The sequence below is a fragment of the Apodemus sylvaticus genome, chromosome 17 (assembly GCF_947179515.1).
Source record: "Apodemus sylvaticus chromosome 17, mApoSyl1.1, whole genome shotgun sequence".
In the NCBI taxonomy this organism is placed as follows: Eukaryota; Metazoa; Chordata; class Mammalia; order Rodentia; family Muridae; genus Apodemus; species Apodemus sylvaticus.
The window spans coordinates 48,178,993-48,201,593 of record NC_067488.1 but is presented as its reverse complement, the minus strand read 5'-3'; the positions used below and the strand labels follow the sequence as shown (position 1 = coordinate 48,201,593).

Genomic DNA, 22,601 nt, shown 5'->3' with positions numbered 1-22,601 from the left:
TCATTTCGTTTTGTTTTGTTTTTTTTCAAGACTGGGTTTAGCCTGTCTTCTGTAGCGCTGGCCGTCCTGGAACTCACCTTGTAGACCAGGCTGGCCTCAAACTCAGAGATCCACCTGCCTCTGCCTCCCAAACTCTGGAATTAAAGATGTTTATCACCACAACCAGGCACACACTCCCTTTTTTAATGCTGAGAAGTAGTCTTAAGGTCTGAATGTAGTGGTCTATTGTATCTTCACATGTTGACAGACATGTGGGCTATTCTCAAGCTTTTTAAGGGAGAAAGGGCTTATTATAGCTCAGAGTTCCTGGTTGTCGTCCATCAGTGTGAAGAAGTCAGGGCCTCGGGGGCTTGAAGCAGCTGACCAGCGCTTCAGCAGTCAGAAGAAGCCAGTGAATACATGTGTGCTTGTGCATGTGTGCTTGCCGTCAGCTGCTTTATCTACCATTATCTATCTGCAGACCATTCAGAGCCCCTGCCTAGGGAATGGTGCCACCCAGAGTGGGCAGGTCTTCCCATATCAGTTGACATAATCAAGATAAATCCCCTCAGCCTGGCTTAAAATCCCATCTTCCTGCTGATTCCAGATTCATCAAGGTGACAGTTAATTCTGACCGGCACAGGGGTTATGAATTCCCGAGCTCAAGCGATCCTCCTGCCTCAGCCTCCCTCCGGAGGGCTGGGTCTTCTGGGCTGGGCTTCCACACCAAGCTGCATGGTTGTGTGAGGTATGGCCAGCCGATGCTGTGCTTCATCTCCGTGCCAGTGCAGTGTGAGGTTCAGTCTCTCCGCCTCCTCGCCAGCGTTCACATCAGCACTGTCTCCCATTGAATCATTCTGGGGTCACCCCTCTGTGGTTTTCGTTTTCTTCTCTATTGTCTGATGATGTGCTCACTGGCTGCGTGTCACCCTAGCCAGTGCTCTTTTCAGATTGGACGGTACAGCTGAGCTTTTGACTGTTCTGTTCAATCTAAGACACTAACCATGCCCCCCCCCACCCCGGTTTGTGCTGCAGGCACACCCCACCACTCCGCAGCACAACTTTCACAATATGAACATTTCACTCCTTTCTTCCTTTCTCCATCAGAGGTTCAGTGGTTCACGCCTTTAATCCCAGCACTTCAGAGGCAGAGGCAAGCAGATCTCTCAGTTCTAGGCCAGCCTTATCTACAGAGACAGCTAGAATTACACAAAGAAACAAAACAAAAAGGTTTTTTGTTTTTATTGTTGTAAGAGATCCCACCCACTCCTGCCCCAGGTTTTGAGAAAGGTCTCCCTATATGTTTCTACTTTTTATACAGTTCATCTTGTGTGTTTCCTTCTGTGGGTCATGCTTCTGGTGTTAGAAGCTTATGTCCTGGCTTCAAAGGTTTTCTCATTTATGGGTTTTGTTTCTTTGTTTTTTGAGACAGAGTTTCTCAGTATAGTCCTGACTGTCCTGGAATTAGCTCTGCAGACCAGGCTGGGCCTTAAACTCAGATCCACCTGCCTCTGCCTCCTGAGTACTGGGATGTTCTCAGTACTCAGTACTCAGTTCTCAGTACTCAGGCATGTTCTGCCACATCTAGGCTTTCTCTTATACTTTTTTGGGGTTTTTTTTTTTTTTTTTTTTTTTGGCTTTTTGGCTTTTTGGCTTTGGGTTTTTTCGAGACAGGGTTTCTCTGTGTAGCTCTGGCTGTCCTGGAACTCACTCTGTAGACCAGGCTGGCCTCGAACTCAGAAATCTGCCTGCCTCTGCCTCCCAGAGTGCTGGGATTACAGGCGTGCGCCATCACCGCCCGGCCTCTCTTATACTTTTATACTTTATGGTAAACCCCAGGTCTGGGGCTGGAGCTGGCTTAGCTGTTACCAGACCCATGGCTCTAGCAGAGAACCTAGGTGTGGTTTCCAGCAGCCATGTGGCAGCTTACAACCAACCATCTGTAATTCTAGTTCAGGGGATCCGGTGCCCTTTTCTGACCTCCAAGGTCACATGTGGTACACACACATACATACATACATACATGCAAGCAAGCAAAATACTCTTGCAGTTTATACATTTTAAAAAATTAAAAATATAAAATGAAATCAAGGACCAAGTGAACAATTACCCAAGCTGCAGATGGGTAATGCCTATAATCTAGCACTGGAGAGGCTGAGGCAGAGAAGGTTTGCTGCTAACCCAGGGCTAGCCTGTGCTACATGTTAAGACCCTATCTCAAAAAAAAAAAAATCCAGTCCACTTTGCATTAATTTTGACATAAAGAAGCCCATTGATTTAGGGTCAGGCATGGCAGCACACACCTTTAATCGCAGCACTCAGGAAGCAGGGACAGGTGGCGCTCTGAGGGGAGGAGCCAGGGCCACCTAGTTATGCTCTGCCAGCCGCAGCGCCACCAGCAAGCGTTTATTGGAGGTTTAGCATGAAGTGATAGAAATAATATTGATCTGAACACAAGTCCACATCAGGTCATAAGAACAGGACAGGGCAAAGCAGAAACAAACTGCTGGTTTGTTGTTTACATTTGGACACAATCATGTCCTGCACACCAGAGTCTTTTTTAAACAGTAGCCATAGTAGGTCAGCAGAGGACAGCCAGCCTTCAGGATTGTCCTGCAGGATGCTTCTTTCCCGCCTCCTGCTTTCTCCTCCTTTATCTGGGATGTAATTATTTTGACAGGTGCTGCCCTGCAAGGCTTTGTTGTAAGTGCACTGTTGATCATTGCAGTGAACGTGTCCCCATCTGTCAGACTTCCCACAGTAACACCCAGATCCATTTAACGTCCTATTTTATTTATTGTAATAATTGCTGTTAAGTGTGTGTGTGTGTGTGTGTGTGTGTATTGAGGAGTGATCAGAGGATAACTTCCATCTGAGCTCAGGTCATCAGGCTTGGCAGCAAGTGCCTTTACCCAAGCATCTTGCAAGTCCTAAAATAGTCACTTTTAATTGTAAGCCTGTTTATCATTGGGACATCTGTAGACTAGAGCCCTCTCGTCACTTACGCAGTTGCCCTGAAATACCAGAGAATTCATCTGGCAGGAATCCCATCCAGCGTCTTCGGAGCTTGAAGTTAGTTGCGGTATGTTCAGACTCTTTGTTTAGCTGCGGCTGGTGAGTCCTTGCCCACACTGACCCCCAGGCAGTCGCCTCCCCATGGCACAGTGGGATGTGACCTCCACATTGCAGTGTGGTGCTGCAGGAGCATTGGGTTCCTCACCGTCAAAGCTGGGAGGGTCCAGAGGCTTCAGGACATGTCCTCAGAGAGGTGATTCTAGTATAACCCTCCGCCATACCCTTGGCAGAATTATGACAGTTGCTCAACTAAGAATGGGAGCCATGGGCTGGGGAAATGGCTCTTGGTTAAGGTTTGGCGTTTGCTCCCAGAACCCATGTAAAAAACAGAAGAGGTAACTGAATTGGAACGCCACAAGTCAGTGGGAGACCCTGTCTCAAAACAACTGCAGGCACGCATGCACGCACGCATGCATACCTGCACACAGATGAAACCACGCCCCCCCCCACACACAAAGGAATTGAAACATGCTAGAGCAGTTGGAAACCGAGCCTTGTCTTGTATGTCTCCTCCCCACCTTGACGAACCTGGACTAGATTTAAAAGGGAAGGCACAGAGACCATGCAGATTAGAGGGTGCTATACCAGCTGCAGTTCCCCCAGACACAGTCACTCTTGCTTCTCCCGGGGCCAGGTGCTCCACCAAGCCAATGTGCTGTTTGCTCTGGGATCTGGGTCACGAGTGCTCCCTCCCAGGAAGACATCTGTCTGTCATAGGTATGGGACAGTGGGAGCCAGTGTCTCTCTTTTCCTGTACACACTAAACAGCGGGTCCCAGTGTCTCTCCTCTCCTGTACACACTAAACAGCGGGTCCCAGTGTCTCTCCTCTCCTGTACACACTAAACAGCGGGTCCCAGTGTCTCTCCTCTCCTGTACACACTAAACAGCGGGTCCCAGTGTCTCTCCTCTCCTGTACACACTAAACAGCGGGACCCAGTGTCTCTCCTGTACACACTAAACAGCGGGTCCCAGTGTCTCTCCTCTCCTGTACACACTAAACAGCGGGTCCCAGTGTCTCTCCTCTCCTGTACACACTAAACAGCGGGTCCCAGTGTCTCTCCTCTCCTGTACACACTAAACAGCGGGTCCCAGTGTCTCTCCTCTCCTGTACACACTAAACAGCGGGACCCAGTGTCTCTCCTGTACACACTAAACAGCGGGTCCCAGTGTCTATCCTCTCCTGTACACACTAAACAGCGGGACCCAGTGTCTATCCTCTCCTGTACACACTAAACAGCGGGGCCCAGTGTCTCTCCTGTACACACTAAACAGCGGGGCCCAGTGTCTCTCTTTTCCTGTACACACTAAACAGCGGGTCCCAGTGTCTCTCCTCTCCTGTACACACTAAACAGCGGGTCCCAGTGTCTATCCTCTCCTGTACACACTAAACAGCAGGTCCCAGTGTCTATCCTCTCCTGTACACACTAAACAGCGGGACCCAGTGTCTATCCTCTCCTGTACACACTAAACAGCGGGTCCCAGTGTCTCTCCTGTACACACTAAACAGCGGGTCCCAGTGTCTATCCTCTCCTGTACACACTAAACAGCGGGACCCAGTGTCTATCCTCTCCTGTACACACTAAACAGCGGGACCCAGTGTCTCTCCTGTACACACTAAACAGCGGGTCCCAGTGTCTATCCTCTCCTGTACACACTAAACAGCGGGACCCAGTGTCTATCCTCTCCTGTACACACTAAACAGCGGGTCCCAGTGTCTCTCCTGTACACACTAAACAGCGGGTCCCAGTGTCTATCCTCTCCTGTACACACTAAACAGCGGGTCCCAGTGTCTCTCCTGTACACACTAAACAGTGGGTCCCAGTGTCTATCCTCTCCTGTACACACTAAACAGCGGGTCCCAGTGTCTCTCCTCTCCTGTACACACTAAACAGTGGGTCCCAGTGTCTTCTCCTCTCCTGTACACACTAAACAGCGGGTCCCAGTGTCTCTCCTCTCCTGTACACACTAAACAGCGGGTCCCAGTGTCTCTCCTGTACACACTAAACAGCGGGTCCCAGTGTCTCTCCTCTCCTGTACACACTAAACAGCGGGTCCCAGTGTCTCTCCTGTACACACTAAACAGCAGGTCCCAGTGTCTCTCCTCTCCTGTACACACTAAACAGCGGGTCCCAGTGTCTCTCCTCTCCTGTACACACTAAACAGCGGGTCCCAGTGTCTCTCCTCTCCTGTACACACTAAACAGCGGGTCCCAGTGTCTCTCCTCTCCTGTATACACTAAACAGCGGGTCCCAGGATTTCCTTCCCCTCTACCCTCTGTGCACCCTGTGATCCATCTGCAGAACTTAGAGTGGTGTAGACTGTTGCAGATGTGGTCGGCAGCCTCCACGTGGGTCTTGGGTCTGGGTGGAGGAGCTGCTGCACCTGCCTTTTGAGGGGACCAGGAACATTGCTTTAACTGTTATCTAAGAGAATGTTCTTGAAACCTTCAAATCATTTGGCAGGGGGCTGAAAGCCAAGTTTCACATCTTTATTTCCAAGATGTAGATAATATCACTTTAAAGTTGCTGTGAGGGGGAAAGAAAACAAACATAAGATGATATTTGGGGGACGTGCTGGCGATTTAGGGGTATCTTTGCCCACTCCATGTTTATCCTTTTAATCTGGGGTGACAGGCAAAGACGTTGATTCACAGTGCAAATTTTTCTAAAGAAACGTCTCAGGCACTGGCTTTCAGCTTGGCAGCCGTGCCCACAGCAGCTATTATTAGGCTGCCATGGTGTCTCTCTCTCTAGAGCTTCATACACACGCACCTTCTCTGCTTTTCAGTTTCCCAATTTAGATGCCTTCTCCATTTTTGAGTCGTCAATCTGTCTCTTAGTTGGTGATTAGGGATTGTCGACGTGGAAGAGAGCAATCTGAGGGCTCTGCCTGGTGTTCTGCCCGGTGTGAAGACAGGATGTTAGTGGGGGCCAAGCAGTAGTGCAGGCGGACAAGGCAGTGTCTGGACCGCACAAAGGGAGTGTGGGGGAAAGGGGGGGGGGACCGACGACTTCTTCAGGTGTCACTACATTCTGGCCTGGATGTCAGCTCTGGGATTCAGAAGGGACTGTGAGGTTGGTCACCTAGGCTAATGATGAAGCTGGGGACTCAAGTTTCAATCAGGCGTCTTCCCCGGGTCTGTGTTGCTGCCCGCCATCCATGCACTGTGCAGAAGGGGTTGCAGCCAGAGTCGGTGGTTTGGGCAGTTGGCCTTCCAGGTCATCTGATGGCTGGGTAGCACCTACTGCTGTCAGCAGATGGCAGCACTGAGGACGAGGCTCCTAGGTCTCCCATGCCTGGGTAGAAAGTGCAGTCGGACCCCTCCAGAATGCTGGAAACCGGCCTGTTTCTCACTGACCACTCTCCAGTAGGGCCCATTTCTAGTTCATAGGCAACTTTTCTTTGTCCTCAAGTTGCAGAACAGGGGTCTCACACCAGGGTACTAATCCCTTTCATGAGGGCGCCACCCTCCTGACCTACCAAATACACATCACCACCACCGCCACCAATGCTGTCACTGTGGCTATCACATTGGGGCATCACACGCCTAAGAGATGTTCTGATGATCCTGAAAAGCTTTGTTCTGTGGAAGTAGCTCTGGCTCTGGCCCAGCCTTGGCCCAGCCTTGCCCCAGCTGGCAAACCTCTGGCCGGTACCTGTCAGCAGCTCCTCTCTGGGCTGGACGAGGATTACTTCTCCATGTCAAATGCGACCCCAGCTCTGCTTCCACAGAGATGCCATCCACCCTTTGTTTCAGTTTCCCTCTGGACATTTCTTTGATGTCCATCTCCTCAGTTCTGCCATGGTCCCTCTGTGGGCACCCTCACTCACATTCGCTGGAAATGCAGATGCAGAGCCGGTAATGAGGTTGAGCATTATAAATAGCCTGGGTTCTATAGTGTGAACGATGTACAAATTGGTACTGGAGATTCAGAGGTGAGAATAGGGGACTTAATGCCTCTGAGCAGGCAGGAAGAGAGGCATGTGGACAGAATACAGACCATATGTTCCTAAAGAAGAGTTAGGGCATGTGAAATGGGTTGGCGTATCTAGTTGGGGAAGTGTCTGGGCAGGGTTTTAGGAGTTAGAAGATGATTTTTAGGGAGCTGTGTAGGGGGCAGAGGGAGAGTGCTTTCCTGGCATCGTGTGAAGTCCTGGGCTCTGTTGTTTGAAGTTTGAAGATGTACAAATGGGGAAGAGCCACAAAGTTTCCAAGATAGCCCAGCTGGGTCCCAAAGGGATGGGCGGCTGTTAGCCACCAGGGAAGTCAGAAGTTTCAAAAGCCAGGCCCTTCAGGTAGATTCCCATAACAGTAAAACAGTTTTGCCAAGCTGGAGAGTGGTGGCTCACTCCTTTAATCCCAACACTTGGGAGGCAGAGGCATCTCTGGGAGTTCAAGGCCAGCCTGGTCTACAGAGTTAGTTCCAAGACAGCCAGGGCTGCACAAAGAAGCCCTGTCTCAGAAAAACAAAAACAATTCTGCCACATCAGGGTGGTACAGTCTTTCATTCTAGTACTCAGGAGCCTGAGGCAGGAGGATTTAAGCTCAAGGCCTGCCTAGGCTATCCATAGCAAGACCTTGCCCCTAAAGGAGAACGACAAGAGGCCCATGAAGCAGTTCTGTGTGCCACGTGAGGGCTCCAGCTTGCGGCAGCAGTACTGACGGACTGCCAGGGTAGCGGTCGGCAAGCCATTGGTAACAGTAGGAGGCCGGCACTCTCCTGTATGCCTGCTTCCCAGCCGTGTTTTGGCCTCCTAACTTCTAGGGAATGTCGAGGATGTTTGGCAGACAAGGGTCTTGTCTGACAAAGGTCTCAGAACATCACAAGGCCATTTTGTATTGGCCCAGAGACACCAGAGGGCGAGACCTGAGCTGGGGCATGGCTAGGCCGGCGATGCAGGCCTGCAAGGGTTGTCACAACACATCACCGCTCACTCCCGTTTCTTCTCTAGGCCAGGCCGCCACTCACTGCAAGAGATCCTCTCAGGGAGCCTGCTGCTGCCGGGAACCATGACCGTGAGGGGGGCTGCGCTGGCCCCAGACCCAGCGTCACCTACAACCACGGCAGCTTCACCTAGTGTCTCTGCCACCCCCGAGGGCAGCCCCACAGCCATGGAGCACCCTGTGTTTCTGATGACCACGGCCGCCCAGGCCATCTCCGGCTTTTTCGTGTGGACAGCTCTCCTCATCACCTGCCACCAGGTACCTAGGTGTGACGGGGACACAAGTGGTTTCTAGTTCCACAAAGCACACATTAGGCCAGCTAGCTGTAGTGTACGCTCTGCTTCCTAGGGTTTCTCTCCCATACCCCAGCTCAGCTGCAAGCGGGCGGTGGCTCTGGATTCACCTTCAGTCCAGTAGCAGCTGGAGCATCAGGATTGTGGGGAGACACAGATGCTTGTCTGCTGTGATCTGCTCAGAGGCAGCTGGCCACACGCATATGCAGCCGAAGCCACAGAACTGTTGCTGCTCGATGTGTCCTGGGAGCCTGAGGGACTGGCAGAGGAGCTGATCGCTATATGTCGGGGGTGGGGGGGGCGGCCTCAGGGAGAGAAGTCAGGTCTCATCCGCTGTCCTTACGCCCTCAGGAGGTCGGGTGCCCAAGGACGAGCTTGCTGGATTGCCCAGGCCCTGGCAGCCCCTCACCAGCCGCCGTGCATCTGGCTCTTTTAAATCCATTAGTGTCCAAGGATATTGGCTCACAGCGGATGGAAATATTTTGTCCTTTTCCTTAGTCAGGGCTGGGCTGGGCTGGGCCAAGAGTGACGTCATGAGAGTCGGGCCCAGGCACTGAGGCGCTCTTAGCTCTGCTTCCCTGGGGTGGCACCGCCTTCTGCCTCTATGGGGACATTGCAGTCAGTGCTGCCTCAGTTCAGCAGATTGACAAACTAGGCATAATGTGAGCACACCATCGTGGTTACAGAGCCAGAAGTGTGTCCATGCCCTCCAAAGTGAGACTCGGCTGCCCCACCCTCTCTAGCATCTGTGAAGGGCCAAGGCAGAGTGGCCACACTCTGTCCCACTACAGCTGCCTCCCTATTCAACTCACCCTTGATCAGCTAACTCAGTGCTGCTGCTGTGAGACCTTGGGAACTTGCCTATGGGAGGCAGAATGATAGGAGCACGTATTGAGGGCCCTACTGTCCCCTGTAGCTGAAGGTGGCCTGTGGATAGTGCCACCAGCTTTATGTGGTCCCTTTGATTGGACTCTCATGATGGAAGGGTTATCATCTAATTTTACAGAGCAGGACTGAGGCTCAGAGTAGCTTTCATCAGACCATAGAGCAAGGGAGGGTAGAGATATGGTTAGGAGCCGTCCTCTTCCCATGGAACAGGCAGGAGGCAGCTGGAGTGGGGCAGACAGACAGGCGGGAGGCAGCTGGAGTGGGGCAGACAGACAGGCGGGAGGCAGCTGGAGTGGGGCAGACAGACAGGCGGGAGGCAGCTGGAGTGGGGCAGACAGACAGGCGGGAGGCAGCTGGAGTGGGGCAGACAGGTGGGAGGCAGCTGGAGTGGGGCAGACAGACAGGCGGGAGGCAGCTGGAGTGGGGCAGACAGGTGGGAGGCAGCTGGAGTGGGGCAGACAGACAGGCGGGAGGCAGCTGGAGTGGGGCAGACAGGTGGGAGGCAGCTGGAGTGGGGCAGACAGGTGGGAGGCAGCTGGAGTGGGGCCGACAGACAGGTGGGAGGCAGGTGTAGTGGCAGTAGGACTTGGCTGACTTGGTGTCCTCCACCCAGATCTACATGCATCTGCGCTGCTACAGCCGCCCCAACGAGCAGCGCCACATCGTGCGCATCCTTTTCATCGTACCCATCTACGCCTTCGACTCCTGGCTCAGCCTCCTCTTCTTCACCAACGACCAGTACTATGTGTACTTCGGCACTGTCCGTGACTGCTATGAGGGTGAGCACACTCGGTAGTGGGGCTTGAGGGAAAGCTGGGGAGCGGAGGCCATGGGGTCAGGGGTGCCCGAGGAAGCCAGAAGAAGGCATTGGGAACTGAAAACCAGCATGGTCTCTTCACTGCTTAGCCATCTCTTCAGCCCTAGCCTCAAACTCCTCCAACCCGGACACACGGTTTCTTTGCGTAGCTCTCCCTGGCTGTCCTGAAACTTGTTCTGTAGACCAGGCTGACCCTGAACACAGAGATCCTCCTGCTTCTGCCTCCCAAATGCTGGGATTATAGGTATATGTAGGTATATGCTACCACACCTCTGTGTGTGTGTGTGTGTGTGTGTGTGTGTGTGTGTGTTGGAGGAATGAGGGGCTAAGCATGTGCTTTCTTTAAGCTATACCTCAGCCAACCCCATAATTTTTGAATACAGGGACTTGAGTAACTCTGTGAGCCCTGCCCAGCCCTGCTGTGGGCCGCATTGATTCCCAGGTACCCTCCTCCTGACTGGTGCTCTCAAAAGTCCCTTCCAGGAAAGAATACGGAGGCAGGTGTTCCACTGTACTTGATATTCCTGAAAGCAGAAAATCCCCTGGGGAGCCTCTGGCTGGGAGGCGGGGAGCTGAGCATCCTCCCTGCAGGTGCCAGCCTCGCGTGGACACCTGGACCAGCTTCTGCTCCCCTGGTTTTCTTAGAAGCAAAAAGTTGTTCCTTGCTGTGTATGTGTTCTTGTCTGAGTTTCTATGTGTGTGTTGGTGTCTGTGTATCCTGTGTGGTCTAAGGGCCCTAAAGACAGGACCTGTGGTAAATGGGGGGGGACATGGGAGGGGGCTACCAGTCTGTCCTCAGCGCCCTAGAGCAGCAGCAGACGATGGGCTGGCACCCCACTTCAGAAGCCCCTTTGTTGCTCCTACCTGCCCCTGCTAGCCCCACTGCCAGCAGAAAGGCTGGAAATGTTAGCTCAGATGTCTGCCACCAATCTCCTAGCAACACTGTTGTCTCTGGCCTGTCGTCTCCCAGGGTGTTTACAAACAGCACACAGCACCTGACCCTCATTCTTACCTGTCCCTTCCGTACCTCCTTTCAGATCTTTTTTGCCTCTGACATACTTAAAAAAGCACACGCACACGTGCGTGGAATTTACATGCTGATATTTAAATGTTGTCCAGTGCTGAGCCACGCCTCCTCTTTTCTTTCCATTTCCTTTGGTTTGGGGACCGGGTCCTTACTCAGCTGCGCTCCTGCCTCCATTCCCGAGTGCTGTCCCACAGCTCGCTCTGTCCTTTCTGTGTAGAAGCCTGGGCTTGGCGACTTGTCTTAATACAGGGTTTGTCCGCTTTTCTGTGCGTACCCCTTGTTTATCCGTGAACACCACAACTGGGTTTTAAATAACCAGTCCTGCTTCCCTGCGGCAGTGGAGGCGGCGGCCATGCGTGAATCTGTTAGCACTGGCTCTCCTGTACCGGGCTCTCTGCAGTCTGCACCACCTGCTTTCAAGACTTTCTCTGCTGACACCCAGACTGCCAGTCACCATCAGTCCTAGACCTGTGTTGGCTTTTTTGTGCTGCTTGGGTCACCTGTCCATTTTACCCCTTCATTTGTGGTTTGTTCTCTCCGTTGGTCGGGGCTCATCTCCCAGGCTCTGGAGAAGGCTGGCTCATGAGATGCTAGTAGGAAGCCTGAAATGTCTTTCTTTAGTGGACTGCTCTGTGATTGACGTCTTTTGGAAGGGGCCATACCTCAGGGTTGGGAATTGTCCTCTGGGTTCTGCAGGCTTCTTCTCCGTGGCTTCAGCTCCTGCTGCTGCTTTCAGGGAGTCTACTGGACTCTGAGCATGCTGGCTGCTTGCATATTTTTCTAGGCTTTTAAGATCTTGCTTTCAACCTTCAAGTTCCAAAATCTCACTGAAGTTAAAGTAGTCGTCACCATGTCACCATGCTGGGGGAGGGGGGAGGCCTTGTGGGCTTGAACTCCCTGACTCAGGGCCTGAGACCTTTTCTTGCTTGTGGTTTTGATATTTTTCTTTTCCTTTTAAAAATTATTTAATGATTTGAATTTTATTGTTTAGTTGACAACCTGGCAAGGGCTGAGCTTCAGAGATATTGGGTACCTTTCCTAGGATGCCCGGCTCCATCCGATGAGGCTGTAGTTCACACCGAGCTGGGGTAGACCATGGGGCTGGGGTGTGAATTAATCGTCATGGGCTTGGTGTCTGATAGGCTTGCGGTGAGCTGAGAGCCTGGGCCGCGCAGTGACCAGAGGTGAAGATGCACTTCCTCTGCTCCCTACCATATATTTGTTGCAAAAGTTTGCGTGGTTCACAGGTTCTTCTTCATCATTAGCATGTCCCCCCTCCCCGCCTTCCAGGTGGGATGTGCATCTCACAGCCGCTACACAGTGTGGAAACAGGGCTGCGGGTAGGACCTGATGGTGATCTGTGCAGCCAGGATTTGTTGTATGCCGAGCTGGGCGAAGGAGAGGAAAAAGATTTTACACGCCTAAGAGGAACACAGTGTCCTTCACCCCTTTTCAGAGTTCATATTCTTGTTGTTGCGCTAGGTCTCACTGTAGCCCAGGCTGGCCTCAAATCCGTGATCCCTGTGCCTCAGCCTCCCTTACACAGCACTGCAGGTGGTCAGCGTCACAGCTGGGCCCAGAGTTCCTACTTTAGATACACTCACTGAATCTTGGCATGTGGCCCCAAATGAACCATCTTTCTTTTTTTTTTTTTTTTTTTTTTTTTTCCGAGACAGGGTTTCTCTGTATAGCCCTGGCTGTCCTGGAACTCACTCTGTAGACCAGGCTGGCCTCGAACTCAGAAATCCACCTGCCTCTGCCTCCCAGAGTGCTGGGATTACAGGCGTGCGCCACCACCGCCTGACGAACCATCTTTCTTGACAGAGAGGGTACAGTGAATGAACAAAGAACCTAGGGTGGGAGCCAGGCAGGGAGCTCAGTGGGTAACGATGTTTGCCAAGGCTGATGCCCGAGTGCCTCTGTAGGATCCATGTGATGAATGGTGAGGCCACACTGCTGCCGATCTGCACACACGTGTCCACACCCACACAAATACATAAGTGAATATAATTTATAATGAGAGCCATAGGCCAGCTTGCTGCCAGTAGGACACCCTGATGGGTAACGGCACCTGGCCACAGCTCACAAACAAGAAGTGTAAGGGCTCAGTGGATCGGAGTAAAGAGAGAGGCCTGAAGGAAGAGGAGTCAGAAGAAGCGTGTGGGGTGCCGGGAGCAGGGACAGGCAGGATGTACACAGGATGAGGCGCCACCAGGGAGGAGGACTTGAGAGCAACTTGGAATCGGCACATTTACATAGGGTAGGTCCCTGTCCACCAGGGTTGGTCCACTGTACTGTGATTGCCCATGTGCCTCTGAAAAATGGAAGGAATGTTCCAAGGCTTGGTGACTGAGCAGAAAGTACGTTAGTCCCCAGCTGGCAGCTGTTTTCCATACACATCCTCAGTTATCTGGATGAGAGACCATCAGATAGCTTGGTCTCCCCAGTCACCTCAGAGTTTCTGTGTAGGAGAGGCAGAGAGCAGCTGAAGGTGCTCAAGGTTAACAGAGGAGAGAGCAGGTAGCAGCCAGCTGCACTCAGGACATCAGTTCTGTACAAGGTACCCACCGTGTAGCAGGTGGTAGTTAGTGGTGTGTATTGAGTAGTGGCTAACTCCTGGCCTGGGGTGCAGCTGCAGGGACACTCCTGAGCAGGTTCTCAGTGGAGGTCCTGAGCTCCCAGGCTGAGTGTTGTAGCTGTTTGTTTGTAGGGACTACGGCTAAGACACTGAGTGAACTGTAACCTCCTGCGCGGCTAGTTACGGGCTAGAGAAGCTGTCCCTGAGGGCTGCTGGGACATGGTTCTGCTGAGGGGTCTGCTTCAGATGCTTGCTTCTAAGGACCAGCTGGGAGCTCGAGCCTCCCCCTCTGATGATCATGCTCGCTAGAAATACTCTTTCCAAATCAGGTATGGCGGCACACACCTGTAGTCCAGTACATTTGGGAGACAGAGGCCAAAGGACCTCTGCCAGTTTGGGGCCAGCCTCAGCTACATGATGAGCCCCTGTCCTGAAAAACAGTAAGGGAGAAAGGTGTGTCCATTCTGTGAAGTGAAGTCCTGTGGGATCGGCCATAAGACCATGAGGCGCCTATCTGCTGTGCGAACAAGCCTCCCTGTTTCCTCTTGACCCTCATCCTCCCTTCCTGACGGCATACTCTTGTCGGTAACTTGACATGTGGTATCTAGAATGGAGCAGAAAGTTCTAGACATCCAGTAGTCCAGGGCAGGAGTAGGTGAGACCACCCTCTCCCTCTGGACTATGGGTCCCATGATTGCTGACGTATCCCTGGGCCTACCACAGGGCCTGCATGCAGGCTGTGGTAGGTATTGCCTTCCTAGAGACCAGGTCTGGGGCCACATTGAGAATTGGCAGGATGGCAACCCGCAGCCTGATTTACACCCACTCCCGGTCACATGTCAGCCTCTCTGTTCTGTTTCTGGCCTGTATAGATGCTTCTTGTGTAAATGCCACTGTTGGGTCTGTTCTATGTGAGCCTGTATTTTCCTAGGAAAGGTGTTGTAGAAGTTACTTTAATCCTGGCCCAGGGTTTCTACCCCGCCTTTGGTTATTGAGTTCCTGGATAAAACATACACACAGCCTTTGTATTTGTAATAAGCCTTAAGCAGCATAAGAGCTGGGCAGGTGCTCACCCTCCGCAGTGTTGGAATCTACTTTCCTATCGATAGTCTGAGTTTTACTTACTATGTTTCGTCTCGGCTGCTCTTAACTCCAGTTGGCCAGTCCTCAGGACCATGTTCTTATGGCTTATGTAACCCATGGCCACTTCTTCCTCCTGCCCTCTTCTCCCCTCATGGTCCTCCTCTGACCCCAAGCCCACAAAACTTAAACCCCACCCATGTCTCCTCTGCCCAGCTATTGTACTGATTGACGCATATTGTAAGTATAAAGGCTGTGTGTGTCTTTCATCCATCCGAGAGGGATGGGTAGAAACCTTGGGAAGGATTTAAATATTTACTACTAAAGGGGATGAATTTTTCCAGGTCAAGTCATGTCTGAGGAGGTTGTTTCTTGTCTCCTTTCTCTGAGAACTGATGAATGTATTGGTGACTCACTAGTGACTGGAGTGAAACAGCACGCTGGCTGTTCTGTGTACTTGCTAATACGATAGTCCTGAGCTGAGAGCGGAGTGCGGTGGGAGTCCGAGTGGTTCCGCCAGAGCTGGGCCTAGCTGTGGTTGACTAGGCACACACCCTGCACAGAAAGACAGGGGTGTGAGCTCAGGTGGCAGCTCCTCCCAAAGAAAGCAGGCCCAGCTGAGCAGGAGGGAGGTGGAGCTGGCCCTGTGGCTCCTCTGGGGCATCTATTTCAAGAAAGGTTCTCTTCCTGTCCTGTCTCAGACCGTGAGAGCCAGTCTGAGAGTAGGCCTGCGGCCTGCCCTGGCCGTTGCCATAGGTGGTGCTGGGAGCCATAGGCCGTATCCGACCTTCAATGCTGGCTGCAGGTACCAGGGCTTTGGCTTGGTACTGGGGTAGGACTCAGTTCCTCCCTGCAGGGTGTTCTGGAATAAGCACCGCTTACTGAGCACATGGGACCCTGTCCTGGGAGTCAGCCTTCAGTAGGGCCTCACAGTCACCGCTCTTCTCCCCACAGCAGGCTAAGGAAGTGCTTGTTCCCAGGCCACACATGAGGAAACAGCCACAGAGAGCTTGAGAACCCTGCCTAAGGCCACACAGCTCCTAAGTGGTCGGGCCATGGTCCACAGCTGGGCAGTCTGACCCAGGGAATGTGGCTCTCTGCCCCAGCTCTATGCCACTCTATACCCCAGAGGGTCAGACGTCATCGGCAGACTGCAGGGCTGAGTGTGGCTTGCCGCTCTGTTCTGAGTGACCTTCTGCTGACCTGGATCCTCTGCCCTGGACTTTTTACAGCCTTTGTCATCTATAACTTCCTGAGCCTATGCTATGAGTACCTGGGGGGAGAGAGCGCCATCATGTCTGAGATCAGAGGGAAGGCCATTGAGTGAGTATGACAGCCTCCTGAGCCCTTCCCCGCCTGGCAGGGGGACACACAGACCTCGCCCACCCCCTGGGTGGACACACAGACCACCCCACCCCCGGCCCCAGCCTCTCTACTTGTCATTCCCAGGTCCAGCTGTATGTATGGCACGTGCTGCCTCTGGGGAAAGACCTATTCCATCGGATTCCTGCGGTTCTGTAAGCAGGTATGTGTCCAGCAGCAGCCCCTGCTTGGGCGGGGGCTAGAGGCCTGGTTCAGACCTTGGTCCTGGAGGGTGATTCGTGTTGCATGCTGTCCCATGCCATACCTGTGGAGGTCCCCAGGGCCTCCCAGCTGTCCCCAAGCTGTTGTGGAGACATGTTAGTGTCATCTGCTGAGACTGGCAGTGAACATCCGGTGGTATCAGGGGCAGCCTGGGGCCAGAGAGGCTGGTCCAGAGCCTTGCCGTGTATAAGAACCAGGAAGCACTCGGGTTCTGGACCACCAGTATGAAAGCTCATCCCTGCTTCTGTGCCAAGAGGGTTTGGCATTAAAGATACTTTGCAGGCCAGACCACGTAGCCCCTGCCCTCTCCCATGTTCCCGTCACAGCGCCAGGCCTGCTGGCCTCCTCTGTCACCCCTTCCGGACTGGAGTTGACTTCCAGCTTCTCTGCCTGTGTGAACTCATCATTTGCTTAGCCTCTCTAAGCTTGTTTGTCCTTCTGTAAAATGGAGGTGGCGATACTTACCTCAAGAGGTAACTGAAGGGAGCAGATGAGGCAGGGGATGTAGTCCTTAGCACAGCTCTGTCTCATTCAGGGAGATAGTATCTGTGTGTGCCACACCCAGACTTCATGACTGCCCTTGGCCTCTGCAGGGCCTCTGTCAGCCTCGCCAAGGCTGAGGCCAAGTAGTCAGAGAGACATGGCCCCCACACCCACCTAGGGCACTGCAGCCTGTCAGTCTTTTTGGCCTCTGTAGAGGGCTCAGGGCCCACAGCGTGGCTACCTGCACACAGCAGTCAGTGCACGTGCCCAAGCTTCAATTCTGCCTCTCCCAGAGGGAGCCTCGCTTTCTCATGCAGTGGTCCGGAAGGGGTTAACCCTGGTCTAGTCCAGGGTGGGGCTCACAGAGCCTTTGTTTATGTGGTTCAGCCACCCAGTCCAGGCCCAGCTGTGACTCATGACCGCTTTTGATCATTACATTGTCCTCAAAGTTTTGCTCTCAAGAGCAGAACAGAAAGTGCAGTTGGCCTCACTGCCACCAGGTACAGACCATCCCCTCTGGGCTCTGGGGCTGACTGTTGAGCCTCAGCGTGGCAGTGTGAGTGGCAGTGTGAAGGCTGCCGGCAGGCACCCCTGTGCTCACAGTCTGGTCTTCATTCCAGCGCCACAGGGTGGGCCAGGATGTCCTCGGGCCCAGAGCCCAGTGTCTGAGTCTTTTGGAGCTTTTGTTAAAAGGGGAAATTCCTGGGCTGGGGCTACAATGTGGTGGAAAAGCACTTTGTGTGTGTGTGTGTGTGTGTGTGTGTGTGTGTTTTCCTGGGTTCTGTCCCTGAGGAGACACAAGCGGGGTTGGGGTGTAGTGACAGAAGAAGGGTGGGGAGTAAGGATTCTCAGGTCAGTGACCCCCCCACACACACACACACTCCCACCAACCCAACAGAGCTCTAGAAAGAACTGCCCACTCTGGGACTGACGAAATTCTGACTTCTCACCTGATCTGTGGACCTCGGGACAACCCTGTATCGCTGGACAAAGGCTCCATTGCTGCATCTGCCAGTTCAGCTCTGTGCCTCAGTTTCCTTGTGTGTGACTGAGGTGATGAAAGTCCCTCACAGAGGGCAGCCCCACCAGCTCACTGGGCACCGTAGTGTGAACCCCTGCTCTTCCTTCCTCACACTGCCTCTGGTGCAGAGTTGCAGCCCAGGGCTTCTGCGGGGCTTTGTGATAGCAGCGCACAGCTCTGCCTGCTGCAGGCTTTTTTTTTTTTTTTTTTTGTGGCTGCCACAGGCCAGGCCCTCAGTGGAGCAGAGATGGGGTCCCAGGCGGCCTTCTGCTTCAGCCCCTGGTCTCAGCCTGACCCATCCTGGCTACACCCTGTGCCCACCGCCTCCCCTCACTCAGGGCTTCTGGCTGAGGAGGACGGCTTTCAGTCAGTGTGAGGCTGTGGGTGATACGGACACCCCCCTGGACTACAGAAACGACCTCCTGCGGTGGAGCAAGTTTGAAAAGCCTCCCTGTGTGTAGAGCAGGGAGCCTCAGGAGGATGCCGCTCTAGCTCTTCTGTCCTCCCTGCCACTCTCTGCTATGGGCGTGGGTTATTTAACATTGACCCAGGTGGCTCCCACTCCCAGACCAGGTGACTGCCTGAGTGACCGCAGTGCACAGTCAGCCAGGCCTGAAGTCCCATGTACCTTTTGGGGCTCATGCATATTAAAGGGGTGTTCTGTCCTCACTTGCTGCTCTTGAAGGCTCCAGCCTACTCAGACCCCAGCTCCACAGAAATCCTGGCCCAGGCCAGGGCATGGGCAAGGAAGCAGAAGGGGAAGATGAGAAGGGGAGGGGGGTCCTTGAGCTCCCTGTGCAGCCAGGTCCTCGTTAGTGCCCCCTTGCCCAGAGCCACCTCCCTGCTGCTGCACCCTGCTGCCCTCCTTGCCCACATTCTGCCCTGCGTGGGCCTCTACAAACGAACTGCTCCTGTTTGTTTACTTACTCTTTTTTATTAGATATTTGCTTTATTTACATTTCAAATGATATCCCCTTTCCTCATTACCCCTCCAGAAACCCCCTATCCCATGCCCCCTCCCCCTGCCCACCAACCCTCCCTCCCTTTCCTGACTTGACTATTTTGGGTCATCAAACCTTCCCAGGACCAATGGCCTCTCCTCTCATTGATGTCTGAAATGGCCATCTTCTTACACATGTAGCTGGAGCCATGGGTCACTGTGCGTACTCTTTGGTTGGTAGTTTAGTCCCTGGGAACTCTGGGTACTGGTTGGTATATTATTGTTCCGCCTGCAGGGCTGCAAACCTGTTCAGCTCCTACTTACTCTGTGTGTGTGTGTGTGTGTGTGTGTGTGCGCGCGCGCGCGCGTGCACGTGCCTGTGTGACTTGCAGGAGTTTCTCTCCTTCCACTGTGTCCTAAGGATCAAATTTAGGTCAGCAGGCTTGGCAAACAAGTGCCTTTACCTGAAGCATCTCGCTGGCTTGGTCTGGTCCCTCTGGCTGGATCCTGTCCTCTTCATGTTCCCGAAGGCCTCTCGTCCTCTGAGCTCTCTCTGAGATGTCTTCTGCTCCTAGTCCAGGGGGTCCTGTGGTTTTAGTCCTTGAGTCCCCAGCATCCTCTTGTGTCCTTACACATTCGGCCTTCTCCTTCCTAGCAGCCAGCATAGGCCCAGCTGCCAGGACAGGCGCTGAGGCAGAACGCCCCATCATCCTGCCTCATCTGTCTCCCCAACAGGCCACCCTGCAGTTCTGTGTGGTGAAGCCACTCATGGCCGTCAGCACCGTTATACTCCAGGCCTTCGGCAAGTACCGGGACGGGGACTTTGAGTAAGCAGGGGTCCTCCCCTGGGATCTGTGGGTGGGATATTGGCATACAATGGGTACCCCACCTTGCAGAGCCCACTGTGGTCTCCCTAAATCGCATGGGGCTCAGACCTCCCTGACTCTGAGCCTGAGCGTGGCGGTGGCCGTCGTGCTCTTGGTCCAGATGCCAGCTCTTAACCAGTCATGTCATGTTCAGGACATACATGGTAGCCATGGGTGAGTCTCAGAAGGTGGTGACTGCTCTAAGGCAAGTTCTGAAAGGAGCCTTAGGAGACAGTCCTCAGGCCTGGACGTAACCTGTAGCCTACCTAGGCAGCCGAGTCCACCAGGATCAGGAGCGCAAGCGGCAGGATGCCCACTGTGACACTTGTCACCTCCAGCATAGCCACAGCTTCCCCCTAGTGTCCTCCATCAGGAATGGGCTCAGAGCAGGGCCTCCGTGTGAGCGGGGGGAAGCGGTGATGGCAGCCACACCCCTGCACCCCATTCCCACTGTACCCCCATCCCCGTCCCCTCCCTCCGGGGCATCATGGAGCACGGCCATGACCCACGGAGAGCAGGTTGTGGGCAGGGTGGAGGAGGGAGCAGCCTCCCTCACAGGGCTGGTCCCAGCCACAGCATGCCTCTCCCACAGTGTCACCAGTGGGTACCTCTACGTGACCATCATCTATAACATCTCCGTCAGCCTGGCCCTTTACGCTCTCTTCCTCTTCTACTTCGCCACGCGGGAGCTGCTCAGTCCCTACAGCCCTGTCCTCAAGTTCTTCATGGTCAAGTCCGTCATCTTTCTCTCCTTCTGGCAAGGTCAGCCTCCTCTCAGCCTGGTGCTCACAGTCCCGGTGCCCACTTCCATCTCGGTCCCATCTCCCACTCTGCTCACGATTCCGGAACTGTGGGTTCCATCCTGGCCTGGTACTCACGGGTCCCTTGGACACTGGGCACTTGGGAGGGAGGGGTAAGGCTTGCAGGAAATTCCTGTGCTCCGTGTGGTCGCGCCTGCCTCCAGGAGCAAATGAGCCCTGTTGTACCCCAGGGTGTGTGGCTGTTTGGGTGGCACTGCATGACTGGGGGGCATGGGAAGGGTCCAGCATGTGCCCTCCCTGCCCAGGCATGCTACTGGCCATCTTAGAGAAGTGCGGGGCCATTCCCAAGATCAACTCAGCCCGTGTGTCAGTGGGTGAGGGCACTGTGGCTGCCGGCTACCAGGACTTCATCATCTGCATCGAGATGTTCTTCGCGGCCTTGGCCCTGCGTCACGCCTTCACCTACAAGGTCTACGCTGACAAGAGACTGGACGCTCAAGGTATGAGCCGGGTTCCTACCCAGGGCGGGACCCCAGTCTTATGAGGTCAGCTTCAGAGACCCCCAGCACCCAGCATCTTGTAAGGGTTGACTGGACTGGAAGCGGAGCTGAAGAGGTCAGGCAGCAGGGCTGTCTGAGTCCAGAGCACCCCCAGTGAGCTTCTAGAAGCTCAGCTCACCCATGTAGACCCAAGAGTGGAGACCCACAGATAGTATAGAAGGGTGTATACTTAGAATCCTAGCTCTCAGGAAGCTGAGGCAGGAGGTTACTGTGAGTTTGAGAAAGAGAAAGACAAAAGGACGTGGGGACAGAGGCTAGTGGACTTCACTGCATGGGGTCTGCTCTGACCTGTCTTCTGCCTGCTGAGGGTCTTCAAGGAACAAACCACGGAACCCCGCTTCCCTGTGACAAGCAGGGTCAGATGGTAGCTTCCGCCGCCGCCACTGGTCTTCACGCCTCTAATCGTTGTTGCTAAGGCAGTACACCATAGCCCTGGTGTACAGGAGAGCCCTAGAAAGACCTTGGTGGGTAGGGCCCTCCCCGGGCACCTCTGTGATTGGCTGGTGCAGGTGTCTGGAGAGGCAGTGGGCCAGGTGGGCAGAAGGTTTGTTCCTGAGGGAATTGCGTGAGGCTGCCTTTCAGTGAGAGACTGCAGTGGAGGGAAAGGGAGGCCTCCTGACTAAAGCACCTGCCATCCAGTTGCTGTCAGCTCTACCTCATGGCTGGAGGCCAGAAACCCTTCTGCCAAGCCTTGGTGCCCACCATAGACCCCCGTGGTTGGCATGGGGAGTCTTAGGGATCCCTGCTCAGTCCCTCTGCTGATCCTGGTTGGGAAGAGACCTTCAACTGCCTCTGCTGGCCGCCACCCCGGTGTTGGAGGGCATCCCTCCTCTGCTGAGCCATTTGCTACCTTGTGCTCCCCACGCACACTTCCTGCTAGGCCCCAGTGGGGAAGATCCGATGACATTTATCCGTGTCCCTTAAACCTGGTTAGTCAGGCTGCTAGAAGCAAGCCAGGTTATCTTGCACAGAGGGCGCTGTGTCTTGGAGGCTCCACAGGAGCACTTTACTGGTGACATGGTGGCCTTTCCACACACTTCCCTCAAGCCGGACCCCCTGTAGATGCGCCCACCCAGGACAGGCTGCTGCTGTGGGCTGTAGTCCACTCTCCTAACCAGGCCACTCACATTAGGCTGGGGTGAGCAGGCTCTGGGATGGACCCTGAGCCTTGATTTCCAAAGCTCTACATTGGAGTAAGCTTTGTCAGACATGGCTTCGTGTAGGTGTAGCTCCAGCAGACCTAGGAGACGTGGGCAGAGAGGCCCTCAGATGTGGGGTGACCCCGGTTAGCATGAGCCTAGGTGTCTGCAGGTGGATGGGGGTGTCACTGGGCCTGGGGTGAGCGGGCAGTTCTCACTCAGCTGTCTCTTGTCTTCTCTGTCCCTCCTGCTTCTCTCCCTGCCCCTTTACTCTGCATTTTCCCTGGGTTTGGCCTCGGGCAGTACTGACATACGGCCCTTACGGTAGGTCTGCTCTCTGCTCTGTCTGCACGTCTGTCCTGCACGTCAGTCTGCTCCTGTCACTGGCATGCCTTTTTGTAGCCCCTCGTGTACCCAACTCCTCCAAGCTGGCATCCTGGGTGAGGGCCTGAGCACCTAAGAGGGCTGCCTTCGCTCCATTCTCTAGTTCTGAAATACAGCCTGCTATGTTCTGGAGCACCGTGCCCCACTAAAGTAACGGTAGGGGCATTTAGCGGTGTTTCC

At 53.9% G+C, this 22,601-nt stretch overlaps 1 protein-coding gene across 3 annotated transcripts in view; it reads left to right on the top strand.

The window, feature by feature from the left end:
• Nucleotides 1-22,601, top strand: part of Tmem184b (transmembrane protein 184B) — a 44,331-nt gene that overhangs the window by 18,997 nt on the left and 2,733 nt on the right. For 2 of the 3 annotated variants that reach the window (XM_052160895.1, XM_052160893.1), the window contains exons 2-9: nt 8,009-8,258; nt 9,795-9,960; nt 15,916-16,006; nt 16,133-16,208; nt 19,447-19,538; nt 20,170-20,339; nt 20,644-20,838; nt 22,341-22,361. In XM_052160895.1, coding sequence (XP_052016855.1) covers nt 8,067-8,258; nt 9,795-9,960; nt 15,916-16,006; nt 16,133-16,208; nt 19,447-19,538; nt 20,170-20,339; nt 20,644-20,838; nt 22,341-22,361 — 1,003 coding nt within the window. In that variant the 5' untranslated portion in view covers nt 8,009-8,066. The remainder of the gene's footprint in view (nt 1-8,008; nt 8,259-9,794; nt 9,961-15,915; nt 16,007-16,132; nt 16,209-19,446; nt 19,539-20,169; nt 20,340-20,643; nt 20,839-22,340; nt 22,362-22,601) is intronic. The other variant, XM_052160894.1, reaches the window with a different exon arrangement.